The sequence below is a fragment of the Thrips palmi genome, unplaced genomic scaffold (assembly GCF_012932325.1).
Source record: "Thrips palmi isolate BJ-2018 unplaced genomic scaffold, TpBJ-2018v1 HiC_scaffold_5, whole genome shotgun sequence".
Taxonomy (NCBI): Eukaryota; Metazoa; Arthropoda; class Insecta; order Thysanoptera; family Thripidae; genus Thrips; species Thrips palmi.
Genome location: NW_023144632.1, coordinates 16,517,419 through 16,538,899, shown reverse-complemented (window position 1 = coordinate 16,538,899; position 21,481 = coordinate 16,517,419). Strand labels below are relative to the sequence as shown.

The 21,481-nt window shown below is 62.3% G+C and overlaps 1 protein-coding gene and 1 long non-coding RNA gene across 2 annotated transcripts in view; one reads left to right on the top strand and one right to left on the bottom strand.

The window, feature by feature from the left end:
* Window positions 1-2,632: 2,632 nt before the first annotated feature.
* Window positions 2,633-4,695, bottom strand: LOC117650716. The gene is made up of 4 exons (XR_004588060.1): window positions 4,544-4,695; window positions 3,917-4,098; window positions 3,290-3,471; window positions 2,633-2,844 (listed from the first exon to the last, which is right to left on the bottom strand). It is a non-coding gene; the product is annotated as an uncharacterized LOC117650716 (long non-coding RNA).
* Window positions 4,696-17,495: 12,800 nt separating this feature from the next.
* The window catches only part of LOC117651218 (netrin-A-like), a 14,131-nt gene continuing 10,145 nt past the window's right edge, over window positions 17,496-21,481 (top strand). Inside the window, exon 1 of the mRNA XM_034395033.1 lies at window positions 17,496-17,778. Within this exon, the coding sequence (XP_034250924.1) occupies window positions 17,496-17,778 (283 nt within the window). The remainder of the gene's footprint in view (window positions 17,779-21,481) is intronic.

Below are 21,481 nucleotides of genomic sequence, written 5' to 3'. Positions count from 1 at the left end.
CCTGTAGACTGGTTCCGAGAGTCGTGCTCTGTCCCTCTCGCACCTCCGCGCGGAACGCGCCGTGAGTGCGAGAGAGACGGCTCTGGGAATGAGTCCGCTTGCATGGCGGCGAGGCGGCACCGCGGCGAGACATTCGAGTGGTGGATGTCTTTCGGCGGCAGACACAATGCGGCTGCTGCGACGTCATCAGCGGCGGAGAGACTCGTCGCGCTGTCTCTCTCGCTCCTCCACCGGACGCCCCGCGAGTGCGACAGAGACGGAGCGACGCGGCGACTCCTCGGGATCCGCCCGCCGGGGGAAACGAGAGGAAGAAAGAAAATGATACAAATCGGCGGGACGATGCGGGGCGTCGCGTTCATTGGTCTGGAAGGAGAGAGATGAGGGCGTTGTTTGAGCGACGTGGCGACACCACACCGTCGAGCCGGGCCGCCGGGCTGGCTGCGTCGCGGGGCTGCGCACGGATGGGAAAAAGGAATGCAAGTGGCGCGTACACTGCAAATCCAAGTGGGAGACAGTCTCACACTATTTCGCGCGAGCGGAAATGTCTCACACTTGCAAGTGAGAGCCTTGGCGGTCTGCCCCACACGTTTTGTCCGAGCTGCGCGATCTGACGCGGTGGTTCCATGCCGACCCGCGACTCCAAGTGTACGGCCTCACGCTTCCGAGTGTTAGACATTGATGTCTCACACTTGCAAGCGTGACACAACTTGGTTCACGCCTAACAGTGTACGACTATCCCACATTTGGATTTGCAGTGCAGGCGTAAAACAGTTTGTACGGTGTTTTCAGGTTGCGCACCACCAGCGTCTAGGATGAACTTTTTTACGGGTGGAGTGCAACAGTGTACGTACGGTGTCGGCCCCACTCCCGCCAGGGGTGTCTCACCGGATAGAAAACAATAAATTCCTCGTCCGCCGCGTCGCATTGCGCGTTGCTCGGATTTGAATGGAGATTTTATTGTCTTCTCGGCTGGAGCGACGGAGCTCTGTCTCCCCGTTTGATGGCGGGCCTAGGGCTGGGGCTGTGCTGGGGCTGTGCTAAGGCTGTGCCCCGCGCCAGCCGCCAGCCGCCATCGTCAAAGTTGCGCGAGAGGTTCCGAAAGCCCAGCCAACCAGCCAGCTTGCCAGCCAGCCGGCCGGCCAGCCAGTCAGTCAGTAAGCCAGCCAGCCGCCGCAGAGAGATGGGGATTGCGCTGCCACCGCGGGGGGCTGGGCTCAGGCAGCACGGCGACGAGGGTCTCGGACCGGATCACCCGGAAGGACTTCCCCATGGCGTGCCATGCCGCCACGAGAAAACGCGTCGCTGAACCAAACATTCCGTCCGAACGCTCCAATTTCCCGTTATTCTTGAACCAACCTCGTGACGAGATACCGCCACTCCTCGCGGCGTCAGTGCGTACTGGGAATCCAGGAATGTGTCTCAATCACATTCGAGCGAATAAATGGCACATTCGTTTCAACGCGACTCCACTGGCCGCAGCCTCATGGTGCTCCGCGTCACGTTCAAACGAATGCGACGATTGGACTCTGGGCAACTCCCGGAGCCAGTCCGCGCGGTCGGCGGGGCAGGGCGCGGGGAGGGGCAGGGCGGGGCCGAGATGATGGGACGGTACGCCAGGAAGGCCAAAGCCCTGCGGCAGCAGCGCTGTGCCTTTGCTTTGCGCGCTCTGCGTCGAGTTGGCTCATCTGCGACTCTGGGCACGGCGCACGGCGCACGGCGAAAGAGGCACGCGGTCGCACACAGTCGTCCGGGGCGCTCGTTCGCTCATAATTGTTCTCCATTTCTCTGGTCTCCGCTGACGCCGCAAAAGCGAGCTCCGTGTTCGGGCTTCCTCGCCCGGAGCGTCGCCAGGGGGCAGTCCAGGCAGGCCAGGCCAGGCAGGCCAGGCCAGGCAGTCCAGGCAGGCCAGGCCAGGCAGGCCAGGCAGGCCAGGCCAGGCAGGCCAGGCAGGCCAGGCCAGGCAGGCCAGGCAGGCCAGGCAGGCCAGGCAGGCCAGGCACCCAGGCCAGGCAGGCCAGGCAGGCCAGGCAGGCCAGGCAGGCCAGGCAGGCCAGGCCAGGCAGGCCAGGCAGGCCAGGCAGGCCAGGCAGGCCAGGCAGGCCAGGCAGGCCAGGCAGGCCAGGCAGGCCAGGCAGGCCAGGCAGGCCAGGCCAGGCAGGCCAGGCAGGCCAGGCAGGCCAGGCAGGCCAGGCCAGGCAGGCCAGGCCAGGCAGGCCAGGCCAGGCAGGCCAGGCCAGGCAGGCCAGGCCAGGCAGGCCAGGCCAGGCAGGCCAGGCCAGGCAGGCCAGGCCAGGCAGGCCAGGCCAGGCAGGCCAGGCCAGGCAGGCCAGGCAGGCCAGGCAGGCCAGGCCAGGCAGGCCAGGCCAGGCAGGCCAGGCCAGGCAGGCCAGGCCAGGCAGGCCAGGCCAGGCAGGCCAGGCCAGGCAGGCCAGGCAGGCCAGGCCAGGCAGGCCAGGCCAGGCAGGCCAGGCCAGGCAGGCCAGGCCAGGCAGGCCAGGCCAGGCAGGCCAGGCAGGCCAGGCCAGGCAGGCCAGGCCAGGCAGGCCAGGCCAGGCCGATCCCCCCCTGCAACAAGCAGCTATCTACGCTCACTGTCTCGATAACCGACTATCTACGCGCGCCCTCCCGACAACCGGCTATCTACACGGGCTGTCTGGATAACCGACTATCTGCTTTCTCCACCTCGCGAGATTGAATGCATTTATTTATCCAACCAATTAAGTTGCCCTCGCAAAACCTTTACCAAAACTTGTCAAAAGTTTGTCAAAGCAAGATTAAGTATGGTTTAAACGGGTCGCTTTAAGTATCATGGAGAAAAATACTTCGTTATCCGACAACCCTAACCTCGCTACGATGTTGGATAGTCGGTTATCCAGACAGCCCATGTAGATAGCCGGTTGTCGGGAGACCGCCCGTAGATAGTCGGTTACCGAGACAGTGAGCGTAGATAGCTGCTTGTTGCAGGGGAGTATCGAGGCAGGCCAGGCCAGGCAGGCCAGGCCAGGCAGGCCAGGCCAGGCAGGCCAGGCAGGCCAGGCAGGCCAGGCCAGGCAGGCCAGGCCAGGCAGGCCAGGCCAGGCAGGCCAGGCAGGCCAGGCCAGGCAGGCCAGGCCAGGCAGGCCAGGCCAGGCAGGCCAGGCAGGCCAGGCCAGGCAGGCCAGGCCAGGCAGGCCAGGCCAGGCCGATACCCCCCTGCAACAAGCAGCTATCTACGCTCACTGTCTCGATAACCGACTATCTACGCGCGCCCTCCCGACAACCGGCTATCTACACGGGCTGTCTGGATAACCGACTATCTGCTTTCTCCACCTCGCGAGATTGAATGCATTTATTTATCCAACCAATTAAGTTGCCCTCGCAAAACCTTTACCAAAACTTGTCAAAAGTTTGTCAAAGCAAGATTAAGTATGGTTTAAACGGGTCGCTTTAAGTATCATGGAGAAAAATACTTCGTTATCCGACAACCCTAACCTCGCTACGATGTTGGATAGTCGGTTATCCAGACAGCCCATGTAGATAGCCGGTTGTCGGGAGACCGCCCGTAGATAGTCGGTTACCGAGACAGTGAGCGTAGATAGCTGCTTGTTGCAGGGGAGTATCGAGGCAGGCCAGGCCAGGCAGGCCAGGCCAGGCAGGCCAGGCCAGGCAGGCCAGGCAGGCCAGGCAGGCCAGGCCAGGCAGGCCAGGCCAGGCAGGCCAGGCCAGGCAGGCCAGGCAGGCCAGGCCAGGCAGGCCAGGCCAGGCAGGCCAGGCCGGGCAGGCCAGGCAGGCCAGGCCAGGCAGGCCAGGCCAGGCAGGCCAGGCCAGGCCGATACCCCCCTGCAACAAGCAGCTATCTACGCTCACTGTCTCGATAACCGACTATCTACGCGCGCCCTCCCGACAACCGGCTATCTACACGGGCTGTCTGGATAACCGACTATCTGCTTTCTCCACCTCGCGAGATTGAATGCATTTATTTATCCAACCAATTAAGTTGCCCTCGCAAAACCTTTACCAAAACTTGTCAAAAGTTTGTCAAAGCAAGATTAAGTATGGTTTAAACGGGTCGCTTTAAGTATCATGGAGAAAAATACTTCGTTATCCGACAACCCTAACCTCGCTACGATGTTGGATAGTCGGTTATCCAGACAGCCCATGTAGATAGCCGGTTGTCGGGAGACCGCCCGTAGATAGTCGGTTACCGAGACAGTGAGCGTAGATAGCTGCTTGTTGCAGGGGAGTATCGAGGCAGGCCAGGCCAGGCAGGCCAGGCCAGGCAGGCCAGGCCAGGCAGGCCAGGCAGGCCAGGCAGGCCAGGCCAGGCAGGCCAGGCCAGGCAGGCCAGGCCAGGCAGGCCAGGCAGGCCAGGCCAGGCAGGCCAGGCCAGGCAGGCCAGGCCAGGCAGGCCAGGCAGGCCAGGCCAGGCAGGCCAGGCCAGGCAGGCCAGGCCAGGCCGATACCCCCCTGCAACAAGCAGCTATCTACGCTCACTGTCTCGATAACCGACTATCTACGCGCGCCCTCCCGACAACCGGCTATCTACACGGGCTGTCTGGATAACCGACTATCTGCTTTCTCCACCTCGCGAGATTGAATGCATTTATTTATCCAACCAATTAAGTTGCCCTCGCAAAACCTTTACCAAAACTTGTCAAAAGTTTGTCAAAGCAAGATTAAGTATGGTTTAAACGGGTCGCTTTAAGTATCATGGAGAAAAATACTTCGTTATCCGACAACCCTAACCTCGCTACGATGTTGGATAGTCGGTTATCCAGACAGCCCATGTAGATAGCCGGTTGTCGGGAGACCGCCCGTAGATAGTCGGTTACCGAGACAGTGAGCGTAGATAGCTGCTTGTTGCAGGGGAGTATCGAGGCAGGCCAGGCCAGGCAGGCCAGGCCAGGCAGGCCAGGCCAGGCAGGCCAGGCAGGCCAGGCAGGCCAGGCCAGGCAGGCCAGGCCAGGCAGGCCAGGCCAGGCAGGCCAGGCAGGCCAGGCCAGGCAGGCCAGGCCAGGCAGGCCAGGCCAGGCAGGCCAGGCAGGCCAGGCCAGGCAGGCCAGGCCAGGCAGGCCAGGCCAGGCAGGCCAGGCAGGCCAGGCAGGCCAGGCCAGGCAGGCCAGGCCAGGCAGGCCAGGCCAGGCAGGCCAGGCAGGCCAGGCCAGGCAGGCCAGGCCAGGCAGGCCAGGCCAGGCAGGCCAGGCCAGGCAGGCCAGGCAGGCCAGGCCAGGCAGGCCAGGCAGGCCAGGCCAGGCAGGCCAGGCAGGCCAGGCCAGGCAGGCCAGGCAGGCCAGGCAGGCCAGGCAGGCCAGGCCAGGCAGGCCAGGCAGGCCAGGCCAGGCAGGCCAGGCAGGCCAGGCCAGGCAGGCCAGGCAGGCCAGGCAGGCCAGGCCAGGCAGGCCAGGCAGGCCAGCGCTGACCACGAGCCTTTGAAAGGCCGGGCCGAGCGCGCCGAGCGGGAGGAAGGAGAAAGACACCGGACTGCCGCCGCACTACCGGGCCAGACCAGACCGACCAGTGGTGGCCGACCCGAGGCTCATTGTGTGCTCCAGGCAGACTCGGCACGGCACGAGCAGTGTTGTCGGGTCCTCGCCTCATCCCAGCTAAACCCGGCTAAACCCGGCTAAATCCGCCTCGGCTGCTTAGCACAGCAGCACTGCAGCGCCCGCACGGGCCAGAAGACCAGTGCAGGCGGCAAAAACTCTAGACGCGTTTTGAAATCCAGCGTCGCTTAATGGGACTCAAACGTGTGACCCCACCAGTGGATTGTTCTCAACGAGGACTCCAGCCAGACTCTGCTATTCCACCTCGACTCCTCACCGTGAGGGGGGAGCAACGATATAAGATGGAGGGCCCAAGGTGGTCGACCCCTCGTCCTCTTCAAGGGTGGTGCGAACACTCACACTGACGCACAGACACTCGCGGTTGACACCTCCTGCATAGAGAGTCCCCCGCGAGGAGCCCCCCACCCCCTGCAGCGCCTCCACTGCCCTCCACCCGCGCGGCGCTCCCAGTGTACGCGCAGTGCCGCTGTTTTGGCGGAAATAACGCTTATTTGCCACAGAAATGTTTCGTCCCGGCCTTAGTAGAATTGCGCATGAATAGAGAACGGGGCATCCCCCTCCGCGATAACGATCAAAGCAACGACGGCTTTGCGGAGCTGCTCGGCTCCGTGCGGCAGCACAGTGGGCCAGAAGACCGGTGGAGGCGGCCAAAGCTCTGGACGCGTTTTGTGCTTCAGAGTCGCTAAAGAGGACTCCAACCGAACGTGTGACCCCACCAATGGAGTTCTCGTTCGGAGAGCGATCTTGGGGGTCACACGTTAAGTTCGAGTCCGATTTAGCGACTCTGGAGCTCAAGACGCGTCCGTGTGACTGCTTCCACCGGTCTTCTGGCCCACTGTGCGTCGCCGTGCCCAGCTCGGCTGCCTCCAGGAAGGCTTTGCAAAGAGAGTGCTGTCACAAGAGCCACCACCGTCGACACATTGCCCGGAGCTTTTTGCGGTTCAGCATCCGGGGCTGTCATGTCCGCGGGTCGCAGTTATTCTGCGCGCACGTGACTCTGTGTGTGTGTACGTGACGTGTGTGCGTGTGTGTATGTGTGTGTGTGTGTGTGTGTGTGTGTGTGTGTGTGTGGATTGAGTGCGGTTCAAGCGTTGCCACGTTGATTCACCGCATAATTGATCAGGCTGTGTAGGTGACAACGCGGGAAGGGACGGCGGGGTGGTGGGGCGGGGCGGGGTGTGGTGGCGGAGTGTAGGCGGCTCTGAATTATTGCTCGAAAACAAACCAATCATATTATTGTGCGACGTGGCGGCGCTCTAAATTCTGCACACTGCACTCGGCCGGGCGAATCAACGGGGTCGTTTCACATCGCCGTGGTTTTGTTTTCTTTCTTTCTCTGTTTTTGGGGGGGGGGCGACTCGTGACTGCGCGGTTCTCAGCGTCGCCTCACTAATGCACCGTTCGCGCTCATGCTCGGCGCTGCTCAGGTGGTGGACGGAATTGAATCTGAATCACAAACTTAGGGAGCGCGGCCGCTGCCCATTAGGAGAAATAATACAACAGATAAAGGAATCAAAAAAATCACAAAAAAAGGAAGCAAACAATAAAGTGGCATCGACAACCGATCGGCGTGGGAGGGCGAGAGCCTCGTGGGCCCGGGGCAGCGCGGCGCGCGAAAAGAGTGGCTGCGAGTAAACGTTTTATTCTATCGCCCAGATTGCGACCCTCCGGGACGTTTATTAGGACGAGGCAGAAAAACAAGGCGTGGCTGGCCGCGCTGGCACGCTGCAGCACTGGGCAAAGGGACCGGCAAAGGGATCATTACCCTTTGGCCGTGCCGGCTGGCTGTTGGCTGGCTGTTGGCTGGCCGGCTGGAGGAGGGCGCTGGAGGCGCTACCCCCTCCACCGCCCCGCGGCCCAATCCTTTTATCGCGTCTTATTGCTGCCCCGTGAATACAAACAGGGATGAATATTCAGGACCCGTTGCCTTTGTGTGCAGTCTGCGGGCCAGGCGGCCAGGCGGCGGCGCGGCGCCGTCTCACGCAGTGGGCCAGAAAACCGGTACGGAGGTGGTCGAAGGCCTGGACGCGTTTTGCGCTCCAGAGTCGCTAACCGAACGTGTGACCCCACCAATGGATTGCTCTCCGAACGAGGAATCCGCTGGTGGGATCACACGTTCGGTTCGAGTCCTGTTCAGCGACTCTGGGGCTCTACGCGTCTAGAGTTTTGGCCGCCTGCACCGGTCTTCTGGCCCACTGAGCGACTGCACGTGGAGTGGGTCTTAGACGCCCCGAGGTGGCGGCGGGTTGTTAGAGAGAGGCGTTACGCAGCGCCGGTCTGCCTGTGCGCCCGCGGAGTCGAGGGTAGGCAACCCGCTGCAACGCGCGGTTAGGCGGGCCGGCGGCGCTGCTAGGCGGTCAGTCAGTCAGTCAGTCAGTCAGTCAGTCAGTCAGTCAGTCAGTCAGTCAGTCAGTCAGTCAGTCAGTCAGTCAGTCAGTCAGTCAGTCAGTCAGTCAGTCAGTCGGTCAGTCAGTCAGTCAGTCAGTCAGTCAGTCAGTCAGCCAGTCAGGCAGCAGTCAGTCAGTCAGTCAGTCAGTCAGTCAGTCAGTCAGTCAGTCAGTCAGTCAGTCAGCAGTCAGCAGTCAGTCAGTCCAGTCAGTCAGTCAGTCAGTCAGTCAGTCAGCAGTCAGTCAGGCACGCCAGTCAGGCAGCCGCAGACACAGCCAACTACCGTACGATCCAGCCACCTGCAGATCATCGGCCTCCTTTAGACGGATTGTGGATTGTTACCGTGGCGTGGCTTAGCCTGCAGACCAGCTCCATGAAGCCGCAACGGCCTGGGGCCAACCTCTTGCAACAGCCCCCTCCCCCTCCCCCCGGCTCGCCTCGGGCGAACAATGGGCTTTAATCAGGTTAACAATGCGTCCGTATTGATCTTGCAAGCAAGGGGCTGCTAGTCGGTGGCGCAGAGGCTCTAGCCCGGAACGCGGTCAATAAACGAGGAAAAAAGGACCTTGCTTCGGTCGCTGGTTCACTGTATCTCCATTACGGCGTCAACACTCCTCTTAGTATTGGTGCAATGTAGATCCTCACAGGGGTCAAGTTCTCTGTTTTCAAGTAAACTTCTATTAGTCAACTGCATGAAATTAAACTGAATAACTTGATGTCAAGGTGCACTACTATATTCTCTTTCCGAGGCGCGGCAGGGTGCACGATGGTGCGCGAAGTATCTACAGGAGTATTACTCTTTTTAATGACGGCTTCTATAATAGAAAAGGCAGTTCAACTGAAGAGGCTTGGCCGATGGTCAATTAGATTCCCCACGATAGTTTGTGCGGATTTCAGAGGCGAGACAGCACCAAGTGCGGGGGGGGGGTGTCTACTAGCGTAACGCTGGGGAGCCGCGACAGCGAAGACGGAGATGCTGATGGCGTGCACCGAGACTGGGTGTTCTGGGTGTACCGGATGTGCGGTGAGCACCAAGTGAGCACCTCATCTGCACGAGAAGCTCGGTGTGATCACGGTAAAGCGAGCTAGCAGACGCCTACCACACACCTACCCTACATACAAATGTGCGCGTGCGCACGCGCGCACATACACACACGTTCATACAATGGCTGGCTATTCTGCCCCCCCCCCCCCCCCCCTTTTCCACATACACACACGACGCCCTCCTTCAAGGAAAGGGAAAGGCAGCAGACAAGCACCCCACCCCCTTCCCCCGCCCCGCCCCCGGTGTGTGCTTCCGTATTCATCGTCCCAGTGTGCCGTCATTTTACACAGCGCATCAATTTTTTCCAGGAAATCGTAGCGGTCGCGGCTGCAGGTTTCCTTCGAAAGAACGAAAAACGAAAACAAGAAGAGACGAAACGAAAGCAACCAAAACACACAGTGGCCGAGTAATGACTTTCCGCCTGACCGGTGCACGGCGATTGCAGTGGGACTGACGGGGCCGCCGGGCTGGACCGGCCGGTGTTCCAATCTCGACCCGAAGAGAGTCCGTCCCGGTCCGTCCCGGTCGCCGGAATGCTGTTTGTTGTCATTTCCGCAGGCAGTCGGCCGCGCCAGCCAACGGACTCATTCCGAGAGTCGTTTTCGTCGCGCTGTCTTTCTCGCACCGATAAGAACATCCCTGAGTGCGAGAGAGACAGCGCGACGGAGACGAGTCTCGGAAGTCTGCAGGTCACGCCACGCTCTGGAAAAGGCAGACCGGCGCTTGGAACAGCCATAGAGATGGACGGTGTTCCTTTCAGACCGCGCCGTCATGTCGACCGCCCACTATGTCCACCATGTCCTCCACGTTCACCACGTCTGACTCGTCCACTGTCCACCTCGTCCAACCCACCACGTCCATCACGTCCTCCCCGTCCACCACGTCCACCACGTCCAGCCAGCAGGTCCACCACGTCCACCATGTCCAGCAGGTATACCACGTCCACCATGTCCACCGTGGTGCGGCCCCCTCCCCCTCCTCCCCTCCTTACACTGGGTCGTCCTCAACAAGTGGCGACGTGCACCATCACGGTGTGCTTGGCGTGTTGGCCGCACTGGCCGCGGTCACGACACGGCGGCGCACCAGGCGCGCACGCCCAGCAGTCTGCTTCCGAGAGTCGTTTTCGTCGCTCCGTCTCCCTCGCACCAACGCGGAACGTCCCATGAGTGCGAGAGAGACAGAGCGACTCCAACGCGGGACGACCAGCGCCAGCGGCACGCGCCGCGCCGGCATCCCCCTCCCCTCCGCTTCGCCACGCGCCCTGAGGTGGCCGGCCGGGGTGCCCGAGCGGTGGCCGCCCTCTACGGCCGGCACGCCGGCACGCCGCACCCTCCCTTCGCTACTCATCTCCCCCATGCACCGCGGACCGCGAATCAGGCGTGGGGGAGGGAGGGAGGGTTGCGTAGGGTTGGGGTGTGCGTGGCGGCCTCGGCCACCTCCTCGCCGCGCTGGCGTCCTGGTCGCGGGCGCCACCGCCGAGCGGCATTCCGGACCACGCGCCCCGCCTGGCGGCGTCACGGGTTGCCTGCCCGGCGCCTGGCGCCGTGACGGGTTGCCTACCGCCCCTGCCTGCCTGCCGGCGCCGCGCGGTCGATGGCAGTAGGAGTTGGCGTCGCTCCGTCTCGCTCGCACTCGCGAGACGCGTTCATCGCGAGAGTGAGATGGACAGACTGCTCGCAGTGGCTGTGCTGCCCGGTGCTGGCTGCCCGGTGCTGCCCTGGGGGAGGGCGCGGGGCGCGGGCTGGAGCCAAACAGGCAGACGTGGTGCAAGGCAACCCCACTCGCAAACACAGTGTGAGTCTGAAGAGTGCCTTGCGAATGACGTCACATTCACAGTGTACTCTCTTGATTGCTTCTCGGTGAAACGCGACACGAGCCTTGAATACGCAACGAGCGCACGGCCCGTGCACGAGTCCCAATGCCGCGCGCTTTCGCCGGTTTGACAAACCGTTTCGTTTCCCTGTTTACGCCGCTTGCCTTGGCTTGCCCGCCGACAGTCCGACAGCTCGCGGCTCGCCTCGCGGGGCGAATCTTCGGCTGTGCCTAGGGACGGGCGATTTCCAAATTTTAGTATCGCGATTGCGATTTCTCACATATCGCGATTTCATGCGATTAATCGCAAAATCGCAAACATCGCAAAAATCGCAAACATCGCAAGAATCGCAAAATCGCAAACAAACACAACAAAACTTATGTACTACCCATTATGGCACAAAATCTTTTAAAAAAAATGTAAAAACAAATTCCTGAGTGGACAAATGGCAGGCTACTGGCAACGACAACACGCGCCAGCCTCGTTCGGTGCAGCTGTCGCGGAATCCATGCACGGTGCGATTTTTGCGATTTAGCAATTTTTTTGCGATTTTGCGATTTTTTGCGATTTTGCGATTAATCGCCAAGGTTCAAAAACCAAAATCGCATGGCGATTTTTTGAAAAAATCGCATCGCACCTGCGATTAATCGCAAAATCGCCCGTCCCTAGCTGTGCCGTGGTGGAGCGTGACACAGTGGGCCAGAAGACCGGTGGAGGCGGCCGAAACTCGACACGCGTTTTGAGCTCCAGTCGCGCCAAACAGGACTCAAACCGAGCGTGGGACCCCACCAACTGATTCCTCGTTCTGAGAGCAATCCACACGTTCGGTTCCAGTTTCGTTTAGAGACTCTCGAGCTCAAAACGCGCTGGGATTTAGGCCGCCTCCATCGGTCTTCTGGCCCACTGTGCGTGGGGCGCTTGCGTGTCGCCCGCAAAATATACGCCGGCAACTTTAATTTTGTATGAAATCGCTTTCCATTTTATGCGCCTCTTGCGACCCCGACCCGACCCGACCCGACCCAGACGCAGGCCCAGCCAGACCCGGCCTGTCGGCGAGTCCGCCGCAATCCGGCCTCCCAATCTTGCACGTAATTTATCGGAAGGGAGCGAGCGGAGGGCGAAAAAAAAACGCAAACAAGTGTGCACGGGGCGGGGGCGGGTCGAGTTTGTGCCGTGTTCATTCGGGGTCGCGTTACACCACCCCCGCCGTTTCCGCGTTCGACGGTCGCCGATTTAATATGTACTGTACCGTTGCGGCGCTGTGCGGCGCTGTGCGCGGGGGAGTGTGGTACAAATAACGCAGCCGCAGCCGCCACTTGGCCGTACAGCCCCCAGCGGGCCACGCCGTGCCGTGCCGTGCCGTGCCGGGCCGGGCCAGCCCTACAGGGCCCACCGCCAACCCGTCATAAAGTGACTGCGCCGCTGTCGCGGAATTTTTCCCCGCGCCCCGACGACCGGGTTTGTGATAGGGTCGAGCGCGTAGCGCCACAGCACCCCGTCCTCTCCCTTACCCTCTTGCCTCCTCCCCTCCTCCCCTCCTCCCGTCCTCCCATCCCCTCCTCCTCCCCTCCTCCCCTCCTCCCTCTCCCTCCTCCCATCCTCCCCTCCCCCTCCTCCCCTCCTCCCCTCCTCCACTCCTCCCCTCCTCCCCTCCTCCCCTCCTCCCCTCCTCCCCTCCTCCCCTCCTCCCCTCCTCCCCCTCCCTCCTCCCCTCCTCCCCTCCTCCCCTCCTCCTCTCCTCCCCTCCCCTCCGCTCCCCTCCGCTCCCCTCCGCTCCCCTCACCTCCAGCCGCTCGTATTGCAGTTCAGGCCTGCAGCTTGGCCGCCAACATGAAGCGCGTCTTATTGGCGGCCGCGAGGGGAGGCGGTGCAAGGGGCCGCGGAGGCCGAGGGCTGCCGCTGTCGAGCGATGCAGAAGAGTCGATCTGCCGTTCTGTCTAACTCGCACTCATGGGGATCTCCGCGTGGGTGCGAGAGAGACAGAGCGGCGAACCGATCGTCTGAATCGCTCGGCAGGCCGGCAGGGGACTCTCGCGAGGCGAGCAGAGTCATCGTTTGTGGCGGAGGCGGAGGTCGTGGCCCGGCCGCCCGGCCACGCGGACGGTCGACCCCACCTCCGCGGTCAACTGCCTTATTTCCGTTCAGAGGCTCGTCGCTCTGTCTCTCTCCCGACCCTAGGGCGTGCATACCATGAGTGCGAGAGAGGCAGAGCGATGACGAAAGCGAGTGCTCGGGACCAGCCTGCGGGGCTATGCGGGACACGTCCCCGACGTCTGCACCGTGGCTCGGGCTCGCCGTGGCGGCACCTCAAACAGCACCGCCACCACCGCCACATTCCCTCAAAGTCTACCGTCCTCGCCGTCTTCGCTGGAGGAGAAGCTGGAGACGGCTGGAGACGGCTGGGGGCAGCTGGAAGTAGCTGGAGCTTGAGCTGGAGGTTAGCCGGGATGGTTGGAGGCGGCTGCGGCTGGAGGCGGCTGGAGGCGGCTGGAGGCGGCTGGTGGCGGCTGGAGGCGGCTGGAGGCGGCTGGAGGCGGCTGGAGGCGGCTGGAGGCGGCTGGAGGCGGCTGGAGGCGGCTGGAGGCGGCTGGAGGCGGCTGGAGGCGGCTGGAGGCGGCTGGAGGCGGCTGGAGGCGGCTGGAGGCGGCTGGAGGCAGCCCCACTTGCTCACTCCCCCGGAAAAAGAAGGACTGGCTGAATAGAGCGTCGCTGGGTCGCTTGCCTTTGCTGCCAATATACCGGGGCGCCGTAATGCTGCCTGTGAAGGCACCGAGGGAACTCCCCTGCCCTCCCTTACAAACACGACAGCGGTAAGGCAGGGAAGGCGACACCGCGACAAGATTGACGTGTCGGAAATCCCCCCTCCTCCCCGCCACCTTGCCAGCGCGGCCGCGGCGGAGGGCTCCGACCCGTCAGGCCGTGAGGCCGTCAGGCCCTTCTTGGAGGCCGCCAGGAATGCGCCGTCCGAAGTCTCCGCTCCGCCGCACAGTGGGCCAGAAGACCGATGGAAGCGGCCAAAACTCTAGACGCGTTTTGAGCTCCAGAGTCTCTAAACAGGACTCGAACCGATCGCGTGACCCCACCAATGGATTCCTCGTTCGGACAGCAATCCGTTGGTAGAGTCACAGGTTCGGTTCGAGTCCCATTTAGCGACTCTGACCGCATTCACCGGTCTTCTGGCTTGCTGTGCGTCTTGTTGCAACGCGTGGGGTATCGGCGTGTGACCTCCCTCCTCCATCCCCCGGCCGCCAGCGCGCTGCGTAAGTCGGAGAGTCCCTGGCGGCGGGGGTGTCGCGGCGACGCGCGGACGGCGATCGCGTCGCCGGTGATTTAGTCCGAGGCAAAGGGGGTGAACGTGCAGCCACTCCACGGTAAGGGCCGCACCTTGAAGGGTCGCCCCTTCGGCACTTGGGCCCTCCGCAGATAAACACTGCGACTGGGAAAGGGCCGCAGGGAAATCGGGCTGCCCTGCCACGCACTGCCGTGCCCTGCCGCTCCCTGCCACACCACCACGCCTCCCCACGCCCCGCTACGCCCTGCCCCACGCCCAACACGGCCACCGGCGTCAAGGGCGCGACGCGCGACACTCGCGGCGCTCTCACGCCGAGTGTTTGCTGTTCGCTCATGGAGCACTCCGTGGTTCGCTGATCTGACGGGGAGTAGAAGGTTCCCTAGGGTCGTGCGTTTTCGCGCGCGGGCAGTGTGACTGAAGGAGGTCACAAAAGAGTCTCGCGATCCCGTTGCAAAGAGTCACTTTGCCTTAGACTAGGCTTTGGCCACCCTCTCTTACCACCACGACGCCGCACCTCCGGGTAGAGGGTTTGTGTTGTCGCACAGTGTCTCCTGGAAGGGCCAACATTTTCCTGTGGGGGTTTCCTTTTTATCCCCCGAAGCGATCGTCGATTCCGCGCGAATTTCGGTCGGCGGTTGCCAAGAACGAGTCGGTAATAGTGGTGGGCGCAGCGGGGCGGGGCGAGGCAGTGTGGGGCGGGGCTGGTCGGGGCGGGGCGGGCCAGGGCACTGCCAAGAGAGGGCGGCGGAAAAAGCGTCCATCCGCCAGCGCAGCCAGGGCAGTGCCAGCGTCCCAGCTGCGCCGCGGGGGCCTTTATGATCTATAAAGCCAGTCCTGTCCGGTCTGCGGCGAGCGGCGTGCCCGGCGTGCTACAGTGGGCCAGAAGACCTGGGGGCAATCAAAACCCCGGACGCGTTTTGAGCTCCAGATTCGCTAAATGAGACTCGAACCGAACGTGTGAGCCCGGAACGTTTGATCTCCCGACGAGGAATCAATTGGTGGGGTCACACGCTTCGTTCGAGTCCTGTTCAGCGACCTGGAGCTCAAAACGCGTCTAGAATTGTAGCCGCCGCCGCCGCCGGTCTTCTGGCCCACTGTGTGCGCTGGCCGCGATGTCGCGAGGACGTGGACTGAGCGCGGACCCAAACACGCACCAACCAACCCTCATGGCAAATGGCGGCCAAAAACTCTCTTCGCCGAGGTACGACGTGCTGCCCTGGCGCTTTGCTGGGAGGCCGTCCACGCGTGGACGTGCGTGGAGCGGGCGGCACTTCGAAGGCGTGCGCCGAGGCCGTCCACGCGTGGACGTGCGTGGAGCGGGCGGCACTTCGAAGGCGTGCGCCGAGGCCGTCCACGCGTGGACGTGCGTGGAGCGGGCGGCACTTCGAAGGCGTGCGCCGAGGCCGTCCAGGGCACTGCCGGCACTGCCGGCACTGCGGCCATGAAATAAATTTACCCGCCGTCCCGACCCGCCAAACTCCCTGCACGTCGATAACTGAATGTAGGAGAGGAGTCCTCTCAAGTCCTCGGCGACTCGCAGACGGGCCGGGCGATTGCACACGCCCCGCCGCCCCGCCGCCCGGCCCGTATGAATAACCCTGCACTTCCTGGTCGGGGAGTCAGGGCGGGCCGTGGCTCTAGGCCGGCCGGGCCGGGCGTGTCGGGGAGGAGAGGCGCGCGACTTAGCTCGCCTCGGCCGGCGTAGCACCTCCACTGCCATTATGCAGCCCAGGCCTCGCTCTCGCACTCTCGGGCTGTGCACTCTCACAACGTTGTGACTCGACTGTTGCGTATAGTACACTCTTTTTCGCGTCAAAATTATTGCAAAAATCAGTCCAAAGAGCCAAAAACTTGAGCTCCAGAGTTGCTAAATTGGACTCGAAGCCAGCGTGTGACCCCACCAATGGATTCCTCGTTCGGAGAGCAAATCGATTGGTGGGGTCACACGTTCGGTTCGAGTCCCATTTAGCGACGCTCTGGCGCTCAAAACGCGTCTATGTAGAGAGTTTTGGCCGCCTCCACCGGTCTTCTGGCGCACTGTGCAGTGGAGTGGACGCCCACCAACCAGCCCCTGTACGCGGGAAACCTACTTTGAACGCGGGACCTCCACGAATACACTGCCATTTAATTTCATAATTGATTCCTGGCCGGGTTTTCTGCGCTTCAGACCACTGAGTGCTCGTCCCGCTGTGCTGTCGTCCGGCCGTCCCGCAACAAAGCAGATAGTTTTAGTTCTCGCGTCGAACACTGGCCATATCGACGTCCTGTCGATATGGCCTGTTAATCCAATCGGCACCGTAGAATGTTGCTGACGGCTATTTTAGCGTGAGACGACCTCTGCTTTGTTGTTGTGGGATGGGTCTGCGCCAGGCTCCGCTACCCGGTGGGATGGGTCTGCGCCAGGCTCCGCTACCCGGTGGGATGGGTCTGCGCCTGGCTCCGCTACCCGGTGGGATGGGTCTGCGCCAGGCTCCGCTACCCGGTGGGATGGGTCTGCGCCAGGCTCCGCTACCCGGTGGGATGGGTCTGCGCCAGGCTCCGCTACCCGGTGGCTTTCGGGTCAATGTTGCCACATTAAGTGTCTAGGCGAAAATTCCGAAAGAGTGTTGCCAACCGCAAAACGTCGTAATGTGTGAAATAGGAGCACCACCGACTACGGCGCCATACTAGTACCGGCTTCAGCCTGCAGCAGGGCTGATTCCAAGAGCCATTTTCACCGCTCTGTCTCTCTCGCACTCACTGGGCGTCTCGTGAAGGTGAGAGAGAGACCGATCGACGAAATGCTCTCGGAATCAGTCTGCTGGCTCCAGCGGCCGGGTCTTGGCCGCCGTGCCGCCGTGCCGCCGTGCCCCAGTCCCGCGTTGCTACGCGGCGCAGCGGCCACGGCATGCGAGGGAACGGCCCAGCATGCGGGAAACATGCGGCAGGCATGCGGTAGCCGCACTGCCGGCTCGGCGGCTCGGCCCTGGCTCGGCCTGCCCTTCAGATTCCAAGAGTCGTTTCCCTCGCTCTGTTTCTCTCGCACCTATACGGGACACCCCATGAGTGCGAGAGAGACAGAACGACGAAAACGACTCTCGGAATCAGTCTGCAGCCGCCAGCCCCACCGGAGGGAAGATAACCGCGCTGGGGATGCCGCGCGGGACGCTGAGAAATATTTAATGCCTGGAGCGCCATGCGCGGTAAGGCCTGGCAAGGCTGGCAAGGCCTGGCAAGGCGGCACTATCAAATCGGCATGAGGGAAGCGGACGCCCTAATATCGCTTAGTGATCCCCTCCCCACCCCGCACCCCGCCGCCCTCTCCCCGCCCGCTCTCCAGGGCACTGCCAGGGCCTTCCGGCCGTGCCAGCGTGTGCGTGTGGTGGGCGGGCTGGGGCGGTGGGCGAGCTGGTGCGGGCTGAGGATGCGGTGGAGATGGTGGCGAGGTGGTGGTGTGGTCGGCGAGGTGGTGTGGTCGGCGAGGTGGTGGTCCGCGAGGTGGTGGTCGGCGAGGTGGTGGTCGGCCAGGTGGTGGTCGGCAAGGTGGAGGTCGGCAAGGTGGTGGTCGGCGAGGTGGTGGTCGGCGAGGTGGTGGTCGGCAAGGTGGAGGTCGGCGAGGTGGAGGTCGGCGAGGTGGTGGTCGGCAAGGTGGAGGTCGGCGAGGTGGTGGTCGGCGAGGTGGTGGTCGGCAAGGTGGTGGTCGGCGAGGTGGTGGTTGGTGAGGTGGTTGGGGGTGGTCGGCGAGGTGTCGGCGAGTTGCAGAGTCCAATGCAGTGCTCCGCCTGCCTCACAGGGTAATTGAGACTTCTCTTTCGCGGCCCGCGGCCCGCACCAAGGAGAGCCCTAGGTGATGGAGCGCTGCAGTGGCTCGGCTCCCCTTCCTGCAGCAGGCCCGGCGGGGCCAGCGCGCCGTCACGCCGGTGTCGGAGTATAAGTGTACCCCTCCGACCCAGAGTACCCCCGGGTACACAACGCCTAGGGCCATGGTACCCTGGGGTACACGACGCCTAGGTTCAATGTACCCAGGGGTACAATGCGCCTAGGTGCCAGGCGAATTGTACCCCGGGTACAATGCGCCTAGGCGAAATGTACCCCGGGGTACAATGCGCCTAGGCTTATTGTATCCCCCGCCGGCCGGAGGGGGATGCACGTCGCCTAGGCGCAATGCATCCCCCCCGGGTACAAAGAGCCTAGGCGAGGAGTATCCCCTCGGCCGGCCGGAGGGGGGTACAATAAGCCTAGGCGTAATGCATCCCCCCCGGGTACAAAGAGCCTAGGCGAGGAGTATCCCCTCGGCCGGCCGGAGGGGGGTACAATAAGCCTAGGCGCAATGCATCCCCCCCCCCGGTACAAAGAGCCTAGGCGAGGAGTATCCCCTCGGCCGGCCGGAGGGGGGTACAATAAGCCTAGGCGCAATGCATCCCCCCCCCCCCGGGTACAAAGAGCCTAGGCTTATTGTACCTCCGGCCGGCCGAGGGGATACTCCTCGCCTAGGCTCTTTTTGCTGAGCGAAGCGAAGCACCCTGTTTGGGATTTTGAATAGCTCATTTGTCCGCCCCCCCCCCCCCCCTGATACCTTTAGTTTACAAGAGGTATCTTCCTCTGTTTATTTTTACTATATTCATATGCGTATACATAGTCGAAGCTTCATAGTCCAAGCTCTATAGTCCAAGCTCCATAGTCCAAACTCTATAGTCCAAGCTCCATAGTCCAAGCTCCATAGTCCAAGCTCTATAGTCTAAGCTCCATAGTCCATATTCTATAGTCCAAGCTCAATAGTCCAAGCTCCATAGTCGAACGCCAAGCTTCATAGGCAATTTAGTTTGAGAATAAGATCTGTCGCGAGTAGGGTATGATCTTTCGCGAGTAGAGGAAGATCTGTCACGAGCCCGTTAGGTTAGGTTAGGATTGGTTGGACCATTTAGTTTGAGAATAAGATCTGTCGAGAGTAGGGTAAGATCTGTCACGAGTAGAGTAAGATCTGTCACGAGCCCGTTAGGTTAGGTTAGGATTGGTTGGATCATTTAATTTGAGAATAAGATCGGTCGAGAGTAGGGAAAGATCTGTCACGAGTAGAGAAAGATCTGTCACGAGCCCGTTAGGTTAGGTTAGGTTTGGTTGGACCATTTAGTTTGAGAATAAAATCTGTCGAGAGTAGGGTAAGATCTGTCACGAGTAGAGTAAGATCTGTCACGAGCCCGATAGGTTAGGTTAGGATTGGTTGGAACATTTAGTTTTTGATTATTAAATAGCCTTCCGTCGATTCAAGGAGAAACCAACCATTGCCGAATCACAATCCTTTGCGCGAAAGCATACTTCCTGGCTATCACCCCCCAAAAAGAAAAGAGGCTCATTTTCAAAATAAACACATCCAAATTTACTACTGATGAAAATGCATTTCCATCTCCAGCAGAATCCAGCTCAGCATCGAGGCAGAAGGCCTTCCCCTGGCTAGTACCCGGGGGGGGGGATGCATTGCGCCTAGGCTTATTGTACCCCCCTCCGGCCGGCCGAGGGGATACTCCTCGCCTAGGCTCTTTGTACCCGGGGGGGGATGCATTGCGCCTAGGCTTATTGTACCCCCCTCCGGCCGGCCGAGGGGATACTCCTCGCCTGGGCATTTTTGTATCCGGGGGGGATGCATTGCGCCTAGGCTTATTGTACCCCCCTCCGGCCGGCCGAGGGGATTCTCCTCGCCTAGGCTCTTTGTACCCGGGGGGGGGATGCATTGCGCCTAGGCTTATTGTACCCCCCTCCGGCCGGCCGAGGGGATACTCCTCGCCTAGGCTCTTTGTACCCGGGGGGGATGCATTGCGCCTAGGCGACGTGCATCCCCCTCCGGCCGGCGGGGGGATACAATAAGCCTAGGCGCATTGTACCCCGGGGTACATTTCGCCTAGGCGCATTGTACCCGGGGTACAATTCGCCTGGCACCTAGGCGCATTGTACCCCTGGGTACATTGAACCTAGGCGTCGTGTACCCCAGGTTACCATGGCCCTAGGCGTTGTGTACCCGGGGGTACCCTGCGCCGACGGGTACAATTCGCCTCCTACACCGGCGGTGGCGGGGCGGGGGCTCCGCGCTAAGCCTGTGATTTCTAACGGGGTAGAAGAGCCCCGTGCACTTTATCGCGACCATTTAATATTATTAGGGCCTATCCTCCCTCGCCGCCACGCGCCGGCCCGCAGCAGCGCTGTCGACGGCGTCCTGGGGCTCCTGGGGGACGCGCGGGCCGATAAGGAGAGACTCGGGGGCGGGGCGGGGGCGGGGCGGGGGCGGCGCGGCCACGCCAATCTTTCGCCGCTTTTTGCAACGACCACACACAGCCCCGCGTCCACGTCCACGTCCGCATCGACGAGCCCCGAGGGGCGGCGCGACGACCACTCCGGCTGATGCTCCACAGCGCCGCAGAGCACCGCGCAGCGCAGCGCCACAGCCCCAGGCTAGCTACCAGCCAGCCCGGTGGAATGACCGCAGCCAGGCCGTGGCCAGGCGCAGACTGCCATCCGTCGCACGAAAAATTAATCGCCAGGGGCTGCAATGAGGAGAAGGAGAAGGGGGTTGGCGACGGATCGCGTCCGTTGGCGCCGACACCGGCGCGCCACTTATAGGACTCCAGGGGCCGGGCCACCGCCCGCCCGCCGTGCCGAGCCGTGACCCCGAGTCGAGTCTGGCGAAGCTGGCGAAGGCTGAGGCGGTGGCTAGACGCCGGGAACTCCCCTCCACCTCTGGAGCCTTGGGACTCGGGCTTGTTCGCCCATCCGCCCCCCGGCGCACTGGCCATGGCACTACCTGGCCGCGAAGTCGGGCCACGTCGTCACGGCACGTCGTCACGGACACGTCGTCACGGACACGTCGTCACGGACACGTCGTCACGGACACGTCGTCACGGACACGTCGTCACGGACACGTCGTCACGGACACGTCGTCACGGACACGTCGTCACGGACACGTCATCATGGGCACGTCGTCACTGACGTGTCGCCACGGACACGGCCTTCCCGATACGGTCTCCCCGACACGTCGTCACGGACACGCACGACGCCGAGGATGCGGGGATCGAGTGGCGGTGACTTGCGAATTTGTCGCGGCGGCCGTCGCGTCGTTCGCTCGGCCGGGGCCAAGCCACGGCCAAGCCACGGCCAAGCCACGGCCGTCCCCAGGGTCTCGGGGGACGAATCTCGTAAAATCTGGCAGGTCGAGAGGCACTGCGTGGAGGAGGGGAAGGCTCTGCCCGGGGCCGCGCCGCCTCGCTGCTTGTCTTGCCCGCCCCGTCCGCCGGCCTGCGGCGTGCACGGCAGCACGGCAGGCTGCCCGGCTGGAGCCCCGGCCTCCACGGCCGCCCCGTCCTTGCCTCGGGGTGACATGCTATCGCTCTCTGCACCTCGCGCAGCGCGCAGCGCGGAGCCCGGAGCCGTGG